Raw genomic sequence first — 21,152 nt, forward strand, 5'->3', positions numbered from 1 at the left:
TCCCAGCTACTCGGGAGGCTGAGGTATGAGGATGGGTTGAACCCGGGAGGTGGAGGTTGCGGAGAGCCAATATTGTGCCACTGCACTCCAGCCTGGGTGACAGAGTGAGACTCCATCTCAAAAACAAACAAACAAAAACCCCGCTAAATGTACACTCTCACCTTCTGATTCTTTTTCATTCAATATGGGAAAAATAATCTGTCCATGTTGTGACATGGCTCTTTGCTATCACTACTTTTTTTATTTTTATTTTTTTTTTCTGAGATGGAGTCTTGCTCTGTTCCCCAGGCTGGAGTGCAGTGGCGAGATTTCAGCTCACTGCAACCTCCACCTCCCAGGTTCAAGCAATTCTCCTGCCTCAGCCTCCTGAGTAGCTAGAATTACAGGCGTGCACCACCACGCCCAGCTAGTTTTTGTATTTTTAGTAGAGGCAGGGTTTCGCCATGTTGGTGAGGCTGATCTCAAACTCCTAACCTCAAGTAATCCACTCGCCTTGGCCTCCCAAAGTGTTGGGATGACAGGCGTTAGCCACCGAGCCTGGGCCCCCTTTTTTTTTTTTTCCTGAGATGGAGTCTCGCTCTGTCCCCCAGGCTGAAATGCAGTGGTGCAATCTCGGCTCACTGCAACTTCCACCTCCAGGATTGAGGCAATTCTTCTGCCTCAGCCTCCCAAAGTGCTGGGATTACAAGCGTGAGCCACCATGCCTGGCTCAACTATTCTTTTTTAAAATTTAAATGTTATTTATCCTTCAAATAGGCAGCCCATTCTCATGATTCAGAATTTAAAAGGAACAAAAAAGCCTATGGTGCTGGGTTTGCCTCTGGTCACCTTGTCCCCTGTCACACTGGACCCCTTGGCAGCTGGGGTTGCCAGGGTCCCATGTGTCAGATCCGACACTGCATCTACACCCACATGGTGGGGTGGAGGTGGAAAGGTGGCGCTGCACCATGCTTTTCTCTCTTCATCTACCCTAGGGATCATCTTCTGTATGGTGGGTCTTAGTTCATTGGGCTGCCGTAACAAAATGCCTTAGCCTGGGCGCTTAGACATAGCAGAAAGTTATTTCTCACAGTCCTGGAGGCTAGAAGTCCAAGACCAGGGACAGGCAGATTCCATGTCTGGTGAGGGCCAGCTTCCTGGAAGTTCATAGATGGTGTGTGTCCTCATGTGGTGGTTGGGGCAAATGAGCTAACTCAGGCCTCTTTCCTGAGGACAATGATCCCATTCATGAAGCTTTACCCCTATGCCCTCATCACTTCCCAAAGGCCGCACCTCCTAATACCATCACCCTGGGGGTGAGGATTTCAACACTGTGGACGGAGACACAAACACCCGGACGGTGGCTGTCTGCGAAAGACTTCCTTATCCCTTCGTGACTTCCTTTTCATGGCACTCCAATGCAAAATTATTATTATTTTTAGAGACAGGACCTTGCTATGCTGCCCAGGCAGGAATGCAATGGCTATTCACAGGCACAATCATGCTCACAATCATGCAGCCTCAAACTCCTCCTGAGCTCAAGTGATCCTCCAGCCTCAGCCTCCTGAGTAGCTGGGACTACATGCCACCACACCTAACTTTTTTTCAGAAAATTACTTTCAGGCCGAGCACAGTGGCTCACACCTGTAATCCCAATACTTTGGGAGACCAAGGCAGGTGGATTACGAGGTAAAGAGATCAAGACCATCCTGGCCAACATGGTGAAAGCCCATCTCTACCAAAAATACAAAAATTAGCTGGGCATGGTGGCACGGCCTGTAGTCCTAAGTACTTGGGAGGCTGAGGCAGGAGAATCGCTTGAGCCTGGGAGGCAGAGCCGAGATCCCACCTCTGCACTCCAGTCTGGCCAGCCAGGTGGAACTGAACATTCTTCTTCTTCTGTTAGAGATTTGGGCCATCCCCAGTTGACCCTCCTTATAAACAATGCTGTGATGGGCACCCTTGCACTTAAAGCCATTGTCTGCATTTGGGATTATTTTCTGGGCCCAAGGATAAAGACTTTTATATATGATCCGAAGTGTTTCTCGGGACAGCAGTAACTGGCTTGGCGTTTGGCACCTCACAGCACCCTGACCAACACTCAGAACCAACTTATTCCTCATCTTCGGTGAATAAATGACACAAAAGATGACCTTGTGTTTGAGCCGTGGGGATTGTGAGCCTCCAGTTTCCAGAGGACTGCCATGACTTTATCCTGCGACAACCACTTCCTTAGGACGTTGACAGCATGACACTGAGGTGCTCTCGGGCTCACAGGGGTGGGCAGGGGGCAGGTGAGGGAGCGGCCTGCCTGCCAGCCCTGGCATCGCTGGCCCAGGTGATCTTCACAGCAACCCAACAAGGGGTGACACATTGGGCAAGTGTCCCAGGGCACGCAGAGAGTACACGGCGGTCACTTTGAGCCCTGGTGTGTGCATCTGTGCTCTCCCACCTACCGTCTGCTGCCTCCAAAGCACCAACGTGCAGCGCGCCCACCTGCACAAGGACTCACCGGGGTGGGGCAAACATGCAAGCTCCGGGGCCCACCACAAACCCAGCACCTGCTTCTTTGGAGGTGCGGCTAGGAGCCTCTGTCTGAACCCTCTCCTGGTGACTCTGCTGCACCCAGGTGCAGGGACTCTGTGGGTGCATCTGGGGCTGGGCAGGAAAAGTTCTAGAGCTGGCCAGGGTGGCCCGAGGCTTCTCCATTCTGGTTTGCACAGGCTTGTGCCCTGCAAACCCTGCCCTCCTCTCAACAGGTCACAGTAAAGTGATGTCTAGAACTGTGCCTTTCACCCCCAAGTCAATGTATGTGGCAATGGCACCACCCACTGGCCAAAGGTTGCTAGGGCAGGGCTGCACTGAGCCAGGTAAGAATTAGGCATCGCCAGCTGGGCACGATGGCTAATTCCAGCACTTTGGGAGGCCAAGGCAGGTGGATCACCTGAGGTCAGGAGTTCAAGACAGGCCTGACTAACATGGTGAAACCCTGCCTCTACCAAAAATACAAAATTAGCCGGGCATGGTGGTGCATGCCTATAATTGCAGCTACTCTGGAGGCTGAGGCAGAAGAATCACTTTAACCCGGAAGTGGGAGGTTGCAGTGAGCCGGGATAGTGCCATTGCACTCTAGCCTGGGCAACAAAAGCGAAACTCTGGAAAAAAAAAAAAAAAAGAATTAATCCCATTTGACTTAAGCCAAAAAAAAAAATTAGGCACAGCCTCTGGACAGGGCAGTGCCCATCTTGGAATGAGCCAAATACTATCTGCAAGACCTGAAAGTGGAATTAAGCCAAGTGTGTGTTGTTCGAGGGTGGCTAACTGCATTACGGTGTGCCATGTTGGCACAGACCAAACACCAGTGCACTCGGGGCTCCGGGTGGCAGTGGCCTTCCACCTCCCTGCTCTGCAGCTGTTTTCTGGCAACATCTGTGTGGCCTCTCAGTGCTGGGTGTGCAGTGGGGAGGTCAGAGGAGCCTGGGTTCTGGCTGCGGGATGAACGAGAAGTAAATGAGGCCACGCCATTTACAGTTCTGCGTGAGGCATCCCAAGGGACTCTCAAGGTGCTCTCAAGACAGCCCCTCGATGTGAAGGGGGGCACAACTTCAGATGAGAGGCATTTGAGCTAAGGACAGGGGAAGGTGGGGGGAGCATTGGTACCACAGAGAGGAAAGAGCGGCAGAGTGGGAGGGAGGTGGGAGGGAGCCGCCAGAACACGGACTCAGTGGGAGAATGGAAAAAGGTCAGCAGAGCCAGGCTGCCCAGCCTTGTGGGCCAGGGTGAAGGGCAGGTGGAGGCCCTCAGAGGAGGTGCAAAAGCAGGTTCACTCAGAGAGAGTGACTTGAGCTGGAGGAAGGCAAAGGCTCCTCCCCACGCATTCCCTCGGGACGCCTCTCAGGCAGAACCATCCAGAGCTTCCCCATGGTGCCAACACCAGGCCTGGCAGGGGACACCTGAGGATGGCTTTATGCTGGCCCTTCCCAGGGCAGAAGGCCGCTGATGACCCTAGAGTTTGGTTCTCTCCCAGCTTAAAATACCAAAGAAGAAAATTAGGGCCGGGCATGGTGGCTCACACCTGTAATCCCAGCACTTTGGGAGGCCACGGCGGGTGGATCACGAGGTCAGGAGTTCAAGACCAGCATAGCCAACAAGGTGAAACCTCATCTTTACTAAAAATACAAAAATGAGCTGGGCATGGTGGCGCAGGCCTGCAATCCCAACTACACCAGAGGCTGAGGCAGGAGGATCGCTTGAACCCAGGAGGCGGAGGTTGTGGTAAGCCGAGATCACGCCACTGAACTCCAGCCTGGGCAATAAGAGCAAAACTTTGACTAAAAAAAAAAAACAGTGTCTGTCTCTACAGGTGGCTGGGAAGACTACACAGGGAGAGCCCAGCGTGGCCACGGGCTCATCGCAAGTGTTCACTCATTGGAAGCTCTCTGCAGCAGTGACGGTGCCAGGTGGGAGTTCCCAGCATTCAGCAGATGCCTGAGCGTGCTCTGTGCCTCAGTCTGGGGAAACCAAGGGCAGAAGCCCTGCTCTCGTGGGGCTACCGCTCTATATAAGTACACCAGGTTAGGAGCAGGGCAGCAACTGGAAGGAAGTGGGAGCCAGGCCATCGGGGGCATGGCTGGATGTTGTTTTGTTTTTGTAGAAACAGGGTCTCACTCTGTCACCCAGGCTAGAGTGCAGCGATGCGATCTCAGCTCGCTGTAGCCTCGACCTTCCTGGGCTCAGATGATCCTCCTGCTTCAGCCTCCCGAGAAGCTGGGCCTATAGGCACACACCACCACACCCGACTAATTTTCGTAGCTTTTGTAGAGACAACATTCTGCCATGTTGTCCAGGCTGGTCTCAAACTCCTCAGCTCCAGTGATCTGCCCATCTCAGCCTCCCAAAGTGCTGGGATGACACTGTTTTTATTCAGAACCTGGAAGAAGTAAGGGCAGGGCCCTGCAGATATCTGGAGAAAAGCCAGTGTGGCCAGAGGGAGAGCTGACAAAGAGATGTAGGAGGTGAGGTCCCCAAGCCACGCTAGACAGGGTCACGGACTCGTGTGGACGGTCTTTGACTCTGGAGGACTCGGCGTGGGCAGCGCTATGCTCTGACTTCACATCCCATTTGCTACTGCTGGAGAGCAAATGAGGTGGCAGGAACCAGCAGGGTGACACATCAGGAGGCTGCTGCAGTGATCAGGTGATCAGGAGAGCAGCGCCACTGGACCCACGTGAGGGTGGGCCTGAGGGCTGTGCTCAGATCTGGACTTCCCAGAAGGGAGAGTGGCAGGATCTGCTCCCAGAGTCTCATGAGTGTGGGAGGGAGAGGGGTCGACGGAGGCTCCAGGCTTTGAGCCTGGGCACCTGGGGGTGGCAGAGACCACTTACGGAGGGGAGGGGGGCTGGGAGAAGCAAGCATTCAGATGGGGCCGACCAAGAGGCCGTAGCCGGAGACAGAGCCCTAGGACTGGGCTGTGGTATTAAAGCCACAGATTGGATGGCGCCACTAGGTGAGTGTGGATGTGGCTGGGGGAGGGGTTCCCTGTCCCACCCAAGGCCCCAGCAAAGCTCTTCAGGTCAGCATCCAGGCACCTGGGACTATTCTCACCCCCATGCCCTGGGGCTGCCTGGAGCTCACAGACCCCTCCTGAGCCTGGAATTTCAGGATCACCATCCTGGTGACCAGTAGCCCAGAGGCTTCTCCAAGTCAATGTGTCAAAACTGTCCCTCCAGCAGCCCCAGACCTGGAGAAGGAGCAAGGAGGGGCAAGTGTTCAAAGCACAGGTTTGAGGCAGAGTCACAGCCCAGACCTACCACCTGCTTCCGGTGTCCATCCTCTCCTGCCAGGGACCCTCACAGTCTCTCTCCTGAAGGGTACAGCAGGAACTTGGGACTTGGCCCTCACCGCTGCCCAAGGCTCTCAGGCTCAGGCCCGTCCTCCCCAAGGCCACCAGAGGGCGCTCTCTGAAAGTGACCAAGCTGCACTGGAGCCTCTGGGCCACAGAATCAATCCATCCCCACCTGGGCCAGCGAGCCCCTCCTAAACCAGGTGCTGCCAGCAAACCCACTCCAGAGCCTCTACCATATGACGTCCCCGTGTCCACGTCCAACCATCAGCACTCACCGTGGCTTGGTTCATTCTACACATGCACACACACATTCACACATGCATGCATGTGTGCGCACGCACGCGTACACACACACACACACACAGTTTCCACTCCACTGGAACACACGCTGCCCACTGTTCCAGGCTGAACACATGTGCCATAGTCCGCATGTCTGTGTCCTCCCAAAATTCCTGTGTTAAAATCCTAACCCCTTTTTTGCTGGACTCAGCTGGTTGCCTCCAGTTACTGCGGAGGTGACTCACTTCACTCCAACTTCCTGATACTTTGCTTCTGGAGGTCATATTTCTCTAAAATTTTCCAGAAAAAAGTCTTAAGGCTGCCTTAGCCATTTTTCCAGTCCAGGTCTTAAATTTTTTCCTCCTCTTCCCCAATAATAACATGAGTATGGATCCAGTTTGTTCACAAAGCCTGCCTTGCTCCGAAGCATCCGACTGTGGAGAATCTTCGCCTGCGCCTGTGATTTGTGAGCCTGAAGAAAATTATCCATCCTTGCAAATGTGTTCTGCTGAGATGCCTCACACAGAGACTGTGTCCCCTCTTCCTTCCTCCATGGATCTGCTTACTCAGGACAGCCCAGATTCTTCCACCAGTCCCAAAGGCAAACGACCCACTGCTGCAGAGAGTAGCGCCACAGCAAAGGAAGACAAGGTCCCGGTCAAGAGACAGAAGACCAGAACTGTGTTCTCTTCCACCCAGCTGTGTGTGCTCAATGACAGATTTCAGAGACAGAAATACCTCAGCCTTCAGCAGATGCAAGAACTTTCCAGCATCTTGAACCTCAGCTACAAACAGGTGAAGACCTAGTTCCAGAACCAGAGAATGAAATCTAAGAGGTGGCAGAAAAACAACTGGCCAAGGAATACCAGTGACGCGACTCAGAAGGCCTCAGCACCCACCTACCCCAGCCTCTGCTCTTCCTACCACCAGGGATGCCTGGTGAACACAACTGGGAACTTTCTGGTATGGAACAACGAGACCTGGAGCAATTCAACCTGGAGCAACCAGACCCGGAACATCCAGTCCTGGACCAACCGCTCCTGGGACACTCAGACCTGGTGCACCCAGTCCTAGAAAACTCAGGCCTGGAGCAGTCCCTTCTATAACTGTGGGGAGGACCCTCTGCAGTCCTGCATGCAGTTCCGGCCAAATTCTCCCTCCAGTGACTTGGAGGCTGCCTTGGAAACTTCTGGGGAAAGCCATAATGTAATACAGCAGACCACTAGGTATTTGAGTACTCCACAAACCATGGATTTATTCCTAAACTACTCCACGAACATGCCACCTGAAGATGGGTGGAGATGAATGGAACTGACATTACTCAGTTTCACTCTGAGCACTGGCTGAATCCTTCCTCTCCCCTCCTCCCCTCCCTCATAGGATTTTTCTTGTTTGGAAACCACGAGTTCTGTTTACATTATGCCTACCCAGCCAATCTGAATGGAGGGTGGGGTATGGTTGGAGCCTAATTAGAGAGGTTTCTTGGTTTTTTCCTGTTGGATCTTCCTGGAGAAAAGATGTTTTAATAACCTTGGCTGTTCAGGACACCGTGATAGACGCTGTCTCTGGCTAGAGATAAGTAGATCTAATACTAGTCTGGATATCTTTAGGGTTTAGAATTTAACCTCAAGAATAAGAAATAAAGTATAAATTGGTGTGATGAAGGTATGTTCCTATTTTTGGGGATTGGGAGGCTTTACTTTTTTTTTTTTTTTTTTTTTTTTTTTTTTGTTTGTTTTTTTTTTTTTTTTTTTTTTTTTTTGAGACAGAGTTTCGCTCTGTTACCCAGGCTGGAGTGCAATGGCGCGATCTCGGCTCACCGCAACCTCCGCCTCCTGGATTCAGGCAATTCTCCTGCCTCAGCCTCCTGAGTAGCTGGGATTACAGGCACGCACCACCATGCCCAGCTAATTTTTTGTAGTTTTTGGAGGCGGGGTTTCACCATGTTGACCAGGATGGTCTTGATCTCTTGACCTCGTGATCCACCCGCCTCGGCCTCCCAGGGTGCTGGGATTGCAGGCGTGAGCCACCGCGCCCGGCCTGTACTTATTTTTTTAAAACAGGTATGGCCGGGGGCAGTGGCTCGCACCTGTGGTCCCAGCGCTTTGGGAGGCCGAGGCGGGCGGATCACCTGAGGTTAGCCGGGCCAACTTGGTGAAACCTTGTCTCTGAAAAAAAAATTAAAAAAACTCTGAGGTAAGGGGTTAAGCTGTAACATACATAGTGTATTGATTTCCTCACCCTTTTTGGCTCTGTTTTGCTATATTCCCTGAATTGTTGGTATGCTAATATTTATAGAAAGAGGTCTTATATTTGCTGAATCATAATGACATTAGTGCTACTTTGGCTGGTTTAAGTACAAATAAATGAAACAACCATTTTTCCTTTAAAAAAAAAAAAAATTCCTAACCCGCAAGGGGATGGTAGTAAGAGGCAGGGCCTTTAGGAGTGAGGGGATGGGGACAGAAGCCTCACAAATGGGATTGGTGTCCTACAAAAGGGCCTGAGAGAGCCCCTCCTGCCAAGCGAGGACACACAAGAAGTGATGTGACGTCTATGAACCAGAAAACAGGCCCTCAACAGACAGGGAATCTGCTGGCACCCTGGTCCTGGCCTTCCACCCTGCAGGGCTATGACAAATGCATTTCTGTTGTTCACAAGCCACCAGGCTGTGGTCTTTGTCACGGCAGCCCAGGCTGACAGAGCCAGTAGGCCACTTCCTGTATCTCGCCAGCGTGCTCAGAGCCAACAGTCTCTGCTGGCCCCTGGTCTCTGATGTGGCTTCCACTTAGCCTCTTGATAGAGTGGCATCGTGCCTGTGCCTGCGGTGGGGACCTGCACCTCACACTCCCACTAGACCTTGGCTGAGTCTTCCTCCTCTCTGCCTCCCTGGAGGCCACAGCAGGTGTGCTGACCAAGCCCCGTAGCATGGAGGCCACAGCTTCAGCACCAAGGCAGACGCCCTGTCCTCAGCACCCAAGGGCTGGCTTCTCCCCAACAGCTGACCTTTAGAGAAAACGTCCCCTCCCCAGGGCTGGGGATGGCTGAATGTCCTAGAGCAGCCCTGAGGTTGAGACTAGAGATCGTGCCCCCTGTCCCCAGCTGTGGGGTCACAAGGCCCTCCCCAACAATTTGGGGGCAGGTGGAGAGCTGGCTCCTCGTGGGCACAGTGGTACCAGGCCTGTGAGCTTCACAGCCAGGAAGTGGCCAATGCACAGAAAGCCACGCCACTTGCCACGGCCACTGGGGTTGTTCAGGGCAGAGGTGGGATCTCCCCTAAGTCTGCTGTCTGGCCCCTATGTCTCAGCTCCTGGCCATGAAAATGAATTCCACCCGACGCAGGCAGGGCGTGCTTCTGATCAGGGCCAGGTTGGCGGGGGACTCGGCATGGAGGGGAGTGGTGGAGGAAGGGCCTGTCCGCTGGCTTGACGGTTCATCTCTGGTGGGTTCCCACACCTCCTGGCTGAGGCCAAAACCAAGCACAGCTCCAAGGGTCCAGTGGAATACTTGGGCCACTTCCCCCAACGTCCCCAAGGCCCAGTGCGCAAGGGGAAGGAAGGTTGCAGGCCTGGCTCCCTGGGAACTCCTGTCCTGAACCCACACTGGTGCAGCCCCCAGGGCCAAGAGGTGCAGGGCCCAGACTCTTACCCCGTTCTGGCTGTTGCAGTGCCGGGTGCTGATGATGGCACCTGCCTCCTCGATCATCTTCAGGATGGTCCCCCCGTGGACATTGCCGGCCACGTTGGCGTCATCTGGCCGCATGATCCTAGGGCAGAGGAGAAGCAGAGTGAGGCCGCTAGAGAGGATGCCATTCGTGCAATTGTGACAACCCAAGGACGGGAGAAGGTCCCCGAAGGGCTCGATGGCTCCCAGAGGAAAGAGAAAGAACCTTCTACGTGTTTGGGCTCTTCCTAGGTGGTGTGCGCGCCACGGTTGTGTGCCATCTGCCAAGCCACAGAAGGGGCACTGAGATGCTATTTCCATGAGAGAGACAGAGGACAGAGGGACACTTTCTCCCTTTGAAGCCGCATGTCCCCAGACTGCCCTGGCAGGGAAGCGCTGATGGTGAAGACCTTCAGCAAAGCCACAGGGCAAGGAGGTGGCAACTCAGCCCTTGGGGTTCCTGGTGACAAACACACAGACTGTCACCCTAGAAGCAAACTCCCGGGACCCACCCCCCGCATCAGGAGTTCCAGAGGAGGGACGCACGGCTGTTCTGAGAACTAGACATGAGGCGCAGCTTCAAGACCCTGGGACCTGTCAGCAGGTGAGCGCCTGCCCACTGCACGCTGCACTTCTGCGCGGGGGCAGTGCCGAGTCAGGCCCTGGATGAGGGCAGGGAGCTCTCCCAGGTCAAAGAGAATGGAAATGCCACCTCACTTCCCCAAACAGGAAGAACTTTATCCTTGCCGTGAGCAGCCGGCAGCATGGGAGCTCCACGAAATCTCTGGATTCCCAACAAGCCAGCTTGGCAGTCCTGCAAGGGCATATTGCCTGGCACCTTCCCAGACAGCATCTGGCTTGATAAAACCCGCCTTCAAAGGCCAAGACTGGGAGACAAGTAACGGGCAGCGCACACAGATCAAGGGTGCAGCTTCCACCTGTGGCTCAAGAAGCCTGGCTGGCCCTGCGGCCAGTGTGGGGGCCCCGGGGGCAGCAGCTCCCGGGTCTGCATCTCCTCCCTGCTCCTCCAGCAGCTCTGAGGCTGAGCAAGTCATGCTCCAAGAATATTCCTGGCTCTGGCTCTTACTCGCTGGGTGATCTGGGCAGGCTGTCAAAACCCTCACTCCTCCACTGCTCATCTGTACAGCGGGCAGAACGACAGCACTGCCTCACATGACTGTGGGAGGTCACGCAGATCGAACTCTCACTCCACAACAGCACTGGCCATGGCACATGGTAGATAGTCCGCATGTTAGCCGGGAGAACTTTTCTCTCTTTGGTAAGTATTTAGCCAACCCAGTCAGAAGCTCCAAGAAACCCAACATCTGGGCACAGGATGCCACTTCTAGAGCAAATGACCACCGATGTCCTCTAGCAACTGACAGCTGCCCATCCCCAGTACCATCCCTCCATCCTGGGTGAAAGTCTATTATACAAACCAGGGCCCACTTAGGCCAACTGGCTCTGACCCTGAGGTCAAGCAGGGCCTGGGGTTCTGTGGCAGCTCAGGGACAGTGGGCTGCGGAGCAGCCGGCACGGCGTGACACATGGTGGCTGGGGGATCCCCTAGGATGGGAGAAAGTCCCCAAAGGGCTTGATAGTTCCCAGAGGAAAGAGAAAGAACCTTCCACGTATCTGGGCTCTTCCTAGGTGGTATGGCTTCGCAAGTGTTCATTTTAAAGTACCTTTATTTTTAAAAGTTGAACTTACTCTATGAAAGGCTGTTGGGTCTTTTGTCTGAGTTACAAGGTGGCCAATTATAAATCACAAAATGACTCTATCCACCTCTTCCCTTTAAATCTGTCTTCCCTTTAGTAGACAGGGCCTTCCCCGCACCAGCTGCAGGGGCCAGAGGGTCCCTTTCCACGAAGTCCTGTCCTGGGGACACCAGCCGAGGCTGTGGGTGGGTGAGGAGAGCAGGGCCCAGCCCCTGGTTCTAGAGCAGTGAGGAAACATCAGCCCAGCGTTTCCCAGGAGCGCCAGAACCAGCCTCCGGAGCAGCCTGAATGACTGCAGCCAGCCTCGCTTTGCCTGTCTGTGAAGTGCAGCCACACACATCAGGCTGGTCCCCAGGGCCAGGGAGAGGAAGCGTGGGCCGAGGGCCACAGCGGCGGAGGAAGTGCTTTCATGTGGTGGGCACTGAAGACAGGACAGGCTGGCGGGTAGCCTTTGAGACACAAGGCCAGGGACAGCGTCTGAGGCCGGGGGTAGAGCCTGGAACCACCTGGCACTTGGCTCTGGGCCATCAGGAGCACACACCAGGAACTGCAGACTGCACACCAGCCAGCTCCCACGAGCCTGGGCGCCTTCCTTCTGCACCTGGGTCCTGCACCAAGGACCATCCTAACTGCCCAGCTGGCCACCCAGGAAGCCAGCCTCTGCCCTCTCCATCAGACACAACCCTCTCCCCCACAGGACCTTATTCCTGCCTGGGGACTATGCTGTCACCTCCAAAGCATGAGGCCCAAAGCCCAACTCACTTGCCCCTCCTCCCTTGCCCCCAAATCAGACACCTTCACTCCAAGCTGGGGCAACCAGTGAGTCCCTGCCTCAGCTGGGATTCCTTCCCATCCACCACCAGCTGCTCCACACCGGGCCCCTCCCTCTTCCCCTCCCCACCTCCCTCATTCCTTCCAAACAGCTCAGGAACAGCTGGGCCCCACCAGCCTCCAGGACCCATAAACAGCCCTGTCACTCTCTCAGGCCCCACCCCATGGCCTGGCCAAGGCCAAGCATGTCCAACACAGGGTCATGACTGCCCTGTGTTGGACACACAGGCAGGGGCGAGACCCAGGGGAGCCAGGGAAGCTGCAGCCTCTCACTGGAGACTTTGTTTTCCTGTTTCTAATGAAGACACCGGGACCGAAAGCACTTCACGCTCCTCTGTACTATTTTTTTTGTTTTGTTTTTTGAGACAGGGTCTCACTCTGTCACCCAGGCTCAAGTGCAGTAGCATGATCTTGGCTCACTGCAACCTCCATCTCCTGGGTTCAAGTGATTCCTCTGCCTTGGCCTCCCGAATAGCTGGGATTACAGGCACACACCACCACACCTGGCTAACTTTTATATTTTTAGTAGAGACAGAGTTTGCCATGTTGGCCAGGCTGGGCTCGAAGTCCTGACCTCAGGTGATCCCCATGTCGGCATCCTAAAGTGCTGGGATTACGGGCGTGAGCCACTGCACCTGGCCCCTCTTTAATATTAAAAAATTGAAATACAGGCTGGGCATGGTGGCTGCTAGGGAGGCTGAGGTGGGAGGATAATGAGCCCAGGAAGAGAACATTGCAGTGAGCCCTGACTGCACCGCCGCACTCAAGCCTGGTGACAGAATGAGATACTGTCTCAAAAGAAAAAAAAATTGAAATATATTTGTCTGCTTGGCATGGTGGCAAACACCTATAATCCCAGCACTTACAGAGGCCGAGGTGGGTAGATCACTTGAGGTCGGGAGTTCAAGACCGGCCTGGCTAAAATGGCAAAACCCCATCTCTACTAAAACTACAAAAATTAGCTAGGCATGGTAGTACACGCCTGTAGTACCACACAATAGTTGGGAGGCTGAGGCAGGGGAATTGCTTGAACCAGGGAGGTGGAGGTTGCAGTGAACCACACCACTGCACTCCAGCCTGGGCGAAAGTGAGACTGTCACTAAATAGAAAAAAGAGAAGAAATACATTTTGTCTGGCCAGGCGCAGTAGCTCACGCCTGTGATCCCAGCAATTTGGGAGGCCGAGGTGGGTGGATCACTTGAGGTCAGGAGTTCGAGACCAGCATGGCCAATATAATGAAACTTGGTCTCTACTAAAAATACAAAAAAGTGAGCTGGGCACGGTGGTTGGTGCCTGTAGTCCCAGCTACTCAGGAGGCTGAGGTAGGAGAATAACTTGAACCTGGAAGGCGGAGGTTGAAGTGAGCCGAGACGGTGCCACTGCACTCTAGCCTGGGTGACAGAGCAAGACTCTGTCTCTAAAGAAAAAGAAATACATTTGTCTGTCACTAGTATTCCTGGGGTTAAAAATTATCTAAAACTAAAGAAAGAAAGACGTGAATACCACACACAGGCAGCTCAGGCAGCGGCACAGGCCTGGCCAGGCTCTGGGGGACTGTTTGCTACTGAGTCTGACACACTATCCCTCCCCCAGCCCCCAGCACACCAAGCCTGCACTTCTTCCCCCTCCTCTGACGCCAGAAACTTCAGGGAAAGAGTGAAAGCTGCCCAGGGTGGGGCCTTTTCTTCGTGGCTGCCTTCTCTCTCCGGGGGCTGGCCCCGAGCGCTGCCCACACTGTCCCCCACCGGAGGGCCCTGGGAGGCAGTGGCCCCGGCTGACTGCAGATGTGGAATGTCACCTGCACCCACACCCCTGACCTTTTTCTGTTCCAGCTGCTCCTGTCCCAGATCAGAACCATGTGCATCTATCCCTTGCAGCCTGAGTGGCCAGTGCTGGGGCCCAAGGCGAATGGAAGCTGATGCTGCCACCCCATTCTCAGCCACCCCACTCTCGGCCAGTGTCCCCTCTGGAGGGAGCATCTGGCTGATGAGCAGGGCTCTGAGGAAGCTGAGCACACAAGAATCAAGGAGCCACTCCCAGAAGGGTGCGGCCCCACCTAATCTCCGGGAAAGCGTCCCAGAGGAAGTGACACCTTGGCCAAGTCCTGGAGGGTGAGTCAGAAGCAGAGGTCAGAGAAGGTTCCGAGAAGAGGGAGTGTTTTGGGGCCCAAGGCCAGGAGTGCCCAGTGAGCTCCAGAAACAGAAAGCAACCCCACAAAGCTGGCACATGGCCCAAAAGGGGGTGAAGAAGAGAAGGCCTGAGACAGGGACGCTGCTGTCACGCAGGGCCTCAGGGCTGGGACAATGTCTGGCTCCATCCTGAAAGGAGGCCAGGGAGGCTGAAGCCCAGGAACCACCAATCAGATAGTGTTTAGGGGGACACCTCCCAGGGCCTCTGCGTGGCCTCTCACCCCCAGGGCCTCTGCACTCGCCTCTGGCCTTCCTCAGATCCTATCTGGCCCTCACTGCACAGCCCAGGAGTGACTCTTCCTAAGCAGGAATCTAGCCAAGTCACTCCCTCATTCACACCCTCCAGGGCCCTTCCTATCTACACAAGAAAGACTCAGCCTCCCAGTAAGGCATCTGGAACTTCTCACCAGGCACACCTGCCCTTCCCACTGCTGTACCTGTCCCAGCAATGTCTGACCCACCCTCTGTGAAGGATAGGGAACCATTTACGATAGGGGAGTGTAAGCCAACACCCCCTCACAGAGCACCCGGCACCACCCACCAAAACCCCAGATGCGCAGGGAAACACTACCTGGGGTGCAGGGACAACCATCCCAGGAAGGAGTGTGGGAAACCAGAGGCCACCATGGCCCCCAGAGGAGGAAACTAGCTATTGAGTGGGACCTCCGTGAGATTCTCTGTGCCTTTCGGATGCCTTTAAATCATCTCAACCCGTTCACATTAATCAGTGCTCTTTAAAAATGCTTCAGGGCACAGCTCAAAACTCAGATCTCATAACATCAGAGGACCAGCCAGCACTTTTCCCAAGACTGCCTGCAGCAGCGGCCCTTGGGGTGACACGCGCCGGTCCCAAGGTGGGAGTAAGGCAGGGGATGTGTTCCTGGAGTGGAAAGGGTGGGCGCCTGGAACAAACCAGGGGAGGCTGACAGTGAGAGGAGCCGCTCCTGCCCTGGGCCTCTTAGCAGACACCCTGAGGGCTGTCCAGGCCTCCTGTGCCCCAGGGTCCCCTCAAGATGGAGTCCCACCTAAGCCCCACGGAGCCTGAGTACTGGGCTGAATTGTGTCCCCCAACAGATATGTTTGAGTCCTAACAGAAACTATGAATGTCACCTTATTTGGATAGAGGTCTTTGCAGATACTCTCAAATGAGGTTGCCGAGCCTTAGGGAGAGCCCTCCCTCAATGAGTGGTGTCCTTATAGAAGCAGAGAAATCGTGACATGAGACACAGGAAGTCCAAATGAAGATGAAGGCAGGGATGGGAGCAGCCTCCCACAAAACCTTCGGGAGCGCGGCCCTGCCCACTGCTGGGTCTCTAGCCTGAGGAAATTGCTTCCGATTGTCACCCACCGCCTGGTTTGTGGCCACGCCCAGAGACCTCCACTGCTTCCACAGAAGGCAGCACAGAGTGATACAGTGGAGCCCCGAGGTGGCAGTGGCAGCAGCAGCACCCTCAGCCCTGCCCAGCACCCTCAGCTGAGCTCAGCTCGGCCCCCTCAGCCTGGCTGGGCACCCTCAGCACCCTTGGCCTGCTCAGCGCCCTTGGCCCCGCCGGCCACCCTCGGCTCTGCCCACTACCCTCAGCCCCGCCCACCATCCTCAGGCCAACCCAGCACCCTCAGGCCAAGCCCAGCACCCTTGGCCCCATCCAGCACCCTCAGCCCCACTCAGCACCTGGCCAGACCTGTCAGGCCTCTGTGTGGTGACCTTGGCAGCAGCCGTGCAGGGCACTGAACACTGCCTGCCCCTTCCACAGCCCAGGGCACTGCCAGCTGGGAGTGCCCCCAGTGTCTCAGACGCAAAAATGTCAGTGCTGGCCAGGCGAGGTGGCTCATGCCTGTAATCCCAGCACTTTGGGAGGCCGATGCAGGGGGGATCACTGCGGCCAGAAAGCTGGGTGGGACAGAAGCGTCTGGGCCGACTGTCCCGATCATGGGGCTGCAGCTGCCACTCATGGCTGGGGGCCGCCACCTGGGGCTCCTTCAGGAGCTCAGGAGAGGCTGCCTTGGCCCAGAGTAGACGATGGGCAGGGGCTGCCATTCTGGAAGGAAAGGAGAAGGGGGTCTCCTTATGGCATAGGGGGCGGGAGCCTCCAGGAACCAAACAGAAGTATGGACGAGCCTGGGGCCTCAAAGGTCAGGCACAGCCACATGTGAACACCTACTCTTTCCATGGGGGACTCTGCCAAACAGAAGCTCAAGCGGCCCTGCTTCTCCTCCTCTTTTTTCTTTTCTTTTTTTTTTTTTTTTTGACAGACTTTCGCTCTTGTTACCCAGGCTGGAGTGCAATGGCACAATCTCGGCTCACCGCAACCTCCGCCTCCTGGATTCAGGCAATTCTCCTGCCTCAGCCTCCTGAGTAACTGGGATTATAGGCACGCACCACCATGCCCAGCTAATTTTTTGTATTGTTAGTAGAGACGGGGTTTCACCATGTTGACCAGGATGGTCTCGATCTCTTGACCTCGTGATCCACCCGCCTCGGCCTCCCAAAGTGCTGGGATTACAGGCGTGAGCCACCACGCCCGGAGTTTATTTTCTTTTTGAGAGGGAGTCTTGCTCTGTCACTCAGGCTGGAGTGCAGTGGCTAGATCTCAGCTCATTGCAGCCTCCACCTCCCAGTTTCAAGCGATTCTCCTACTTCAGCCTCCCAACTAGCTGGGATTACAGGTTTATCTATCTTTTTTTTTTATACGGAGTTTTCGCTCCTGTTGCCCAGGCTGGAGTGCAATGGCGTGATCTTGTCTCACTGAAACCTCCGCTTCCTTGGGTCAAGTGATTCTCCTGCCTCAGCCTCCCGAGTAACTGGGATTACAGGTGCTGGCCACCACGCCCAGCTAATTTTTATTTTTTTTTTGTATTTTTAGTAGAAACGGGTTTCACCATGTTGGTCAGGCTGGTCTTGAACTCCTGACCTCTGGTGATCTGCCCGCCTCGGCCTCCCAAAGTTCTGGGATTACATGCGTGAGCCACTGACCCGGCCAATTTTTGTACTTTTTAGCAGAGACAGGGGTTTCACCATGTTGGCCAGGCTGGTCTCAAACTCCTGACTTCAGGTGATCCACCCGCCTTGGCCTCCTAAAGCGCCGAGATCACAGGTGTGACTCATCACGCAGGCCCCTGCTTCTCCTAACTTGCTGCCTAAGGCGGTTCCAGCTAAGTCCCTTCGACTGCAGACCCACCACTGCATCCCCAGAAGAAGAATGCATGGGAGGAAGGGCTGGGCCGAGGAAAGATCCTGCAGCACTTCCAGGCCCCAAGCAGGACAGGGAAGAGGCTGACAATGGCCCTGAGCTCCCAGCCTCCACTCTGGCCAGGGGCAGGGGACTGACGCAGGAGGCTCCTTCCTTGTGCAGCCCACAGCCCCCCTGCACCCCCCCACCCCCAGGGCTAAGGCAGGTAGGAAGCTCAGCAGCACTGGGAAACCACAGGGAACCCAGCCTGGCTGGCCTGAGCAGAGGGAAGATTTGGGAGCAAAGCGGGAAAGAAAAGAAAGTGCCTGACTCCTCGGGGACTTGGCAGGTGGGGGAGTGCCCTGGGCCCTGTCAGGGGCACCCAGCTCATCCAGGCCTGCATTTCCTGTCCCGGCTTCAGCCAACCACCTAATGTCAGGAGTCAGTAAGAGCCGGGCCAGGTGGATGCCCCACTGCCCTTCCGGCTGCATGATGCCAGCCAGCCTGCTGGGCACAGGGGCCGAGTCCCCTCTACCCACCCCTCCCCTCCAAATATCCCTAAACAATCCACCCACAGTGGACCCTGCATGGCCTGGACATGTACCTGCTCAGCTGGAAAGCCATGGTGGCTAGGACATCCCGGGATTGGATCCAGAGAAAGGCAAAGGAACAGGGAAGCACCACAGAGTCCCCGCCTGACCCAGGACTGTCCCAGCTCCCGTCACGCCGGGCTTGGTGGGGAGCATCCCCACCCCCGCAACTGGCTTCCTGAGCTGCCCAATCTGGGCAGGAAGAGGCTGCCTCGCCAATCCAGAACGTCTACCAAAAACCAGTCGTCATAGAAACCTCGCTTTATAAATAATTACAGGAGGAGAAATTCTGTGAGCCCTTCCGGCTGCCATGCCAGGAGATCAGGAAGGCGAAAGGGGCCACCGCTGGGCCACCTTAGGGGAGGGGCTTCGAGGACCTACCTTCCCCGAGAGAGCACACGGCCCCTAGTCTAGTCTTTCTCCAGGGTCTCAGCCAAAGCCAGGCCTGGCCCCGCTGCTGCCTTCTAGAGAGCCCTGAAATGTAGACGGGGAGGAGGGTCACGGGCCAGCAGGGACTCCAGCAGGTCCAAGCCTGCATCCCACTGATGGAGCTGGCATCTAGAGCCTGTCCCTGGCTGAAGGGACAGCTCCCTGGCTGAAGCAAAGTGGACAGGCGGCCCAGCGTCCCTCCTCCTCAGGCCACACCCCGTCCCTCCCCCTCCCCCTTACTCCCAACCTCCACCTCAGAGGATGCCACGCCTGTCTGGGGACCTGGGGTGCTACAGGCTCTCAGGACTGCCGGCTGCCACCTGTGGGGCCCTGTGTCCCTCAGCCTGTACTCTCTGCACTCTGCCTCCCCTTCCACTAAGTGTCAGGAAAAAAGAGGTCGAACAGTCACAGGGCCAGGGTGCAGGCTCCAGGAGGCCTGGTACAGGAGGCAGGATGTGTCATTACCGAGACCTCCCCAATGCCGCCTCCAACAGGGCTGCTTTCCCAGGAATCCAGTGACCAGCAAGCGGAATGGAAAGTCAGAGTGCAGGCAGCACAGCAGACTCAACCAGGCTGGGCCTGCGGGCCTCTGAGAGCTAGTGGACCTGGCCTGGCTCCCAGCCTCTGGGCACGCTTCACACGCTTGGCTGTGAAAGAAAACCTGAGGGCAGAGAGGGCTGATTAGGCTTGGTCACTCCCTTACCAAGGCCCTTATCAAATTCCCAGAGCCAGGCTTATTTTCCTACCAGCCGGCCGGCCGTTCCGGAGGGCTTCCTGGGAAGTCACTCTTGTAAATGTTAAATCATTAAATTATTACTAAAAGGACAAGGGCCACTACCCACACGTCCTCTCGCCTATGTGCAAAAAAAGAAAGAAATGCTCAGCTCACAAACCCCACATGTGCTGCCCCCACCCAGAGATGCTTCATGTCTAGAAGCCGGCAGAGGAGGGGATTCTAAAGGGAACCCACTGACCTGCAATGTCTCCCCAGAGAGGAAGTCAGGGGGCTGAGTCTGGGCCCAAGCCTGGCAGTAACCCTTGGGCAGAAAATGTTCCCTGGGCCCTCCAGGGAACCCACACAGCCTGCCAGGGCCCAGGCCCGGGCCGTCAGCCTCCTCAGCCCCTGGCTGCCCACCTCGGCCCATCATCCTGAGTAGCTGGCATCCCAGGGCCAGGGATCTTGAAGCCACGGCGCCTCCCACCCTGGCACACAGGACAGGGCCTCCCAGACGCATTTCCCTCCCCTGACCCCAAATAGCCCATAGTTCCTCTCAGCTCCCAACTCACTGCTTGGCTTTCTTCCCAAAACAGGCCCTGTCAACTTCCTTTCTGAGGACTTTTAGTGACAGGCCTCTCCGAAGCAGGAGCATGGTCTCCCCAGGTCTCCCGCTGGCTCCCTCCAGAAGCTGCAGCCAAATGGAACTCGAGGAGCGAGGCTGGCCTCAATTCTGTGCCCTTTGGACTTGGCGTCATCCCTCCAGGCAGGCATTACTGCCTCCCTAAGCAACCCCTCCAACTGGTCCCAGCCCAGGTGTGCCAGGCACACCAACCACCCCAAATCAGTGAGGACCTACCAGACTTCCACAGCAACACAAGTTCAAGCCAGACAGTCTGGCAAAGAGGAAGCACTTGTCAGACAGCTCAGCCTTACTAGTAAATAAACAACCACGAGATGCTGTTCCCCATCTACTAAATTAAAAATCGTTTTAATTGATAAAACTTGATGTCTAGAAATGTTCATAGCAGCATTATTCACAACCACCCAAAGATGGAAACAACCCGGCATCCACCACTGATGTCCCCATCAAACAAAATGTAATAATCCATACAATGTGATATTATCTGACCATAAAAAAATGAAGGCCCTACAGATCCACAGTAATGCACGGACCAGCCTTGAAGCCACACTGAAAGAAGTCAATCGCAAAAGGTCACAAGCTCTCTGATTCCATATATATGAAATGCATTCTGCGGCAGATCCACAGAAATGCAAAGTCGGCTGGTGTGGTTCAGGGCTGCGGGAGGGGCAAGGAGAGTGACTGCTAATGGTTGCAGGTTGATTCTGGGGGTGATGAAAATGTTCTGGAATTACATCATGCTGATGGCTGCATAACCGTGTGCATCCATTAAGTTTCAAGCAGAATTGTACAATCAAAAAGGGTAAACTTTATTGAGTTATACCTCAGGAAAGCTGTTATAAACTACAAACAAGGTAGGGCGCGGTGGCTCACGCCTGTAATCCCAGTACTTTGGGAGGCTGAGGCAGGCAGATCACGAGGTCAGGAGTTCAAGACCAGCTTGGCCAACATGGTGAAACCCCATCTCTACAGAAAATACAAAAAATAGCTGGGCATGGTAGCGCACGCCTGTAAGCCCAGCTACTTAGGAAGCTGAGGCAGGAGAATCGCTTGAACTGGGAGGCTGAGGTTGCAGCGAGCAGAGATCAAGCCACTGCACTC

General features: G+C 55.2%; 1 protein-coding gene and 1 pseudogene across 4 annotated transcripts in view; one reads left to right on the forward strand and one right to left on the reverse strand.

Moving 5' to 3' along the window:
* Positions 1-21,152, reverse strand: part of ACOT7 (acyl-CoA thioesterase 7) — a 123,937-nt gene that overhangs the window by 76,697 nt on the left and 26,088 nt on the right. For 2 of the 4 annotated variants that reach the window (XM_017498283.2, XM_017498281.2), the window contains exon 2: positions 9,752-9,869. In XM_017498283.2, the coding sequence (XP_017353772.1) occupies positions 9,752-9,869 (118 nt within the window). Of the gene's footprint in view, positions 1-9,751; positions 9,870-18,278; positions 18,413-19,980; positions 20,119-21,152 lie in introns of those variants that run through there. The other 2 variants (XM_017498285.2, XM_017498286.2) reach the window with 2 other exon arrangements.
* Positions 5,986-7,799, forward strand: LOC108282373 (annotated as a pseudogene).

Source organism: Cebus imitator, unplaced genomic scaffold, assembly GCF_001604975.1.
Source record: "Cebus imitator isolate Cc_AM_T3 unplaced genomic scaffold, Cebus_imitator-1.0 Scaffold240, whole genome shotgun sequence".
Classification (NCBI taxonomy): domain Eukaryota; kingdom Metazoa; phylum Chordata; class Mammalia; order Primates; family Cebidae; genus Cebus; species Cebus imitator.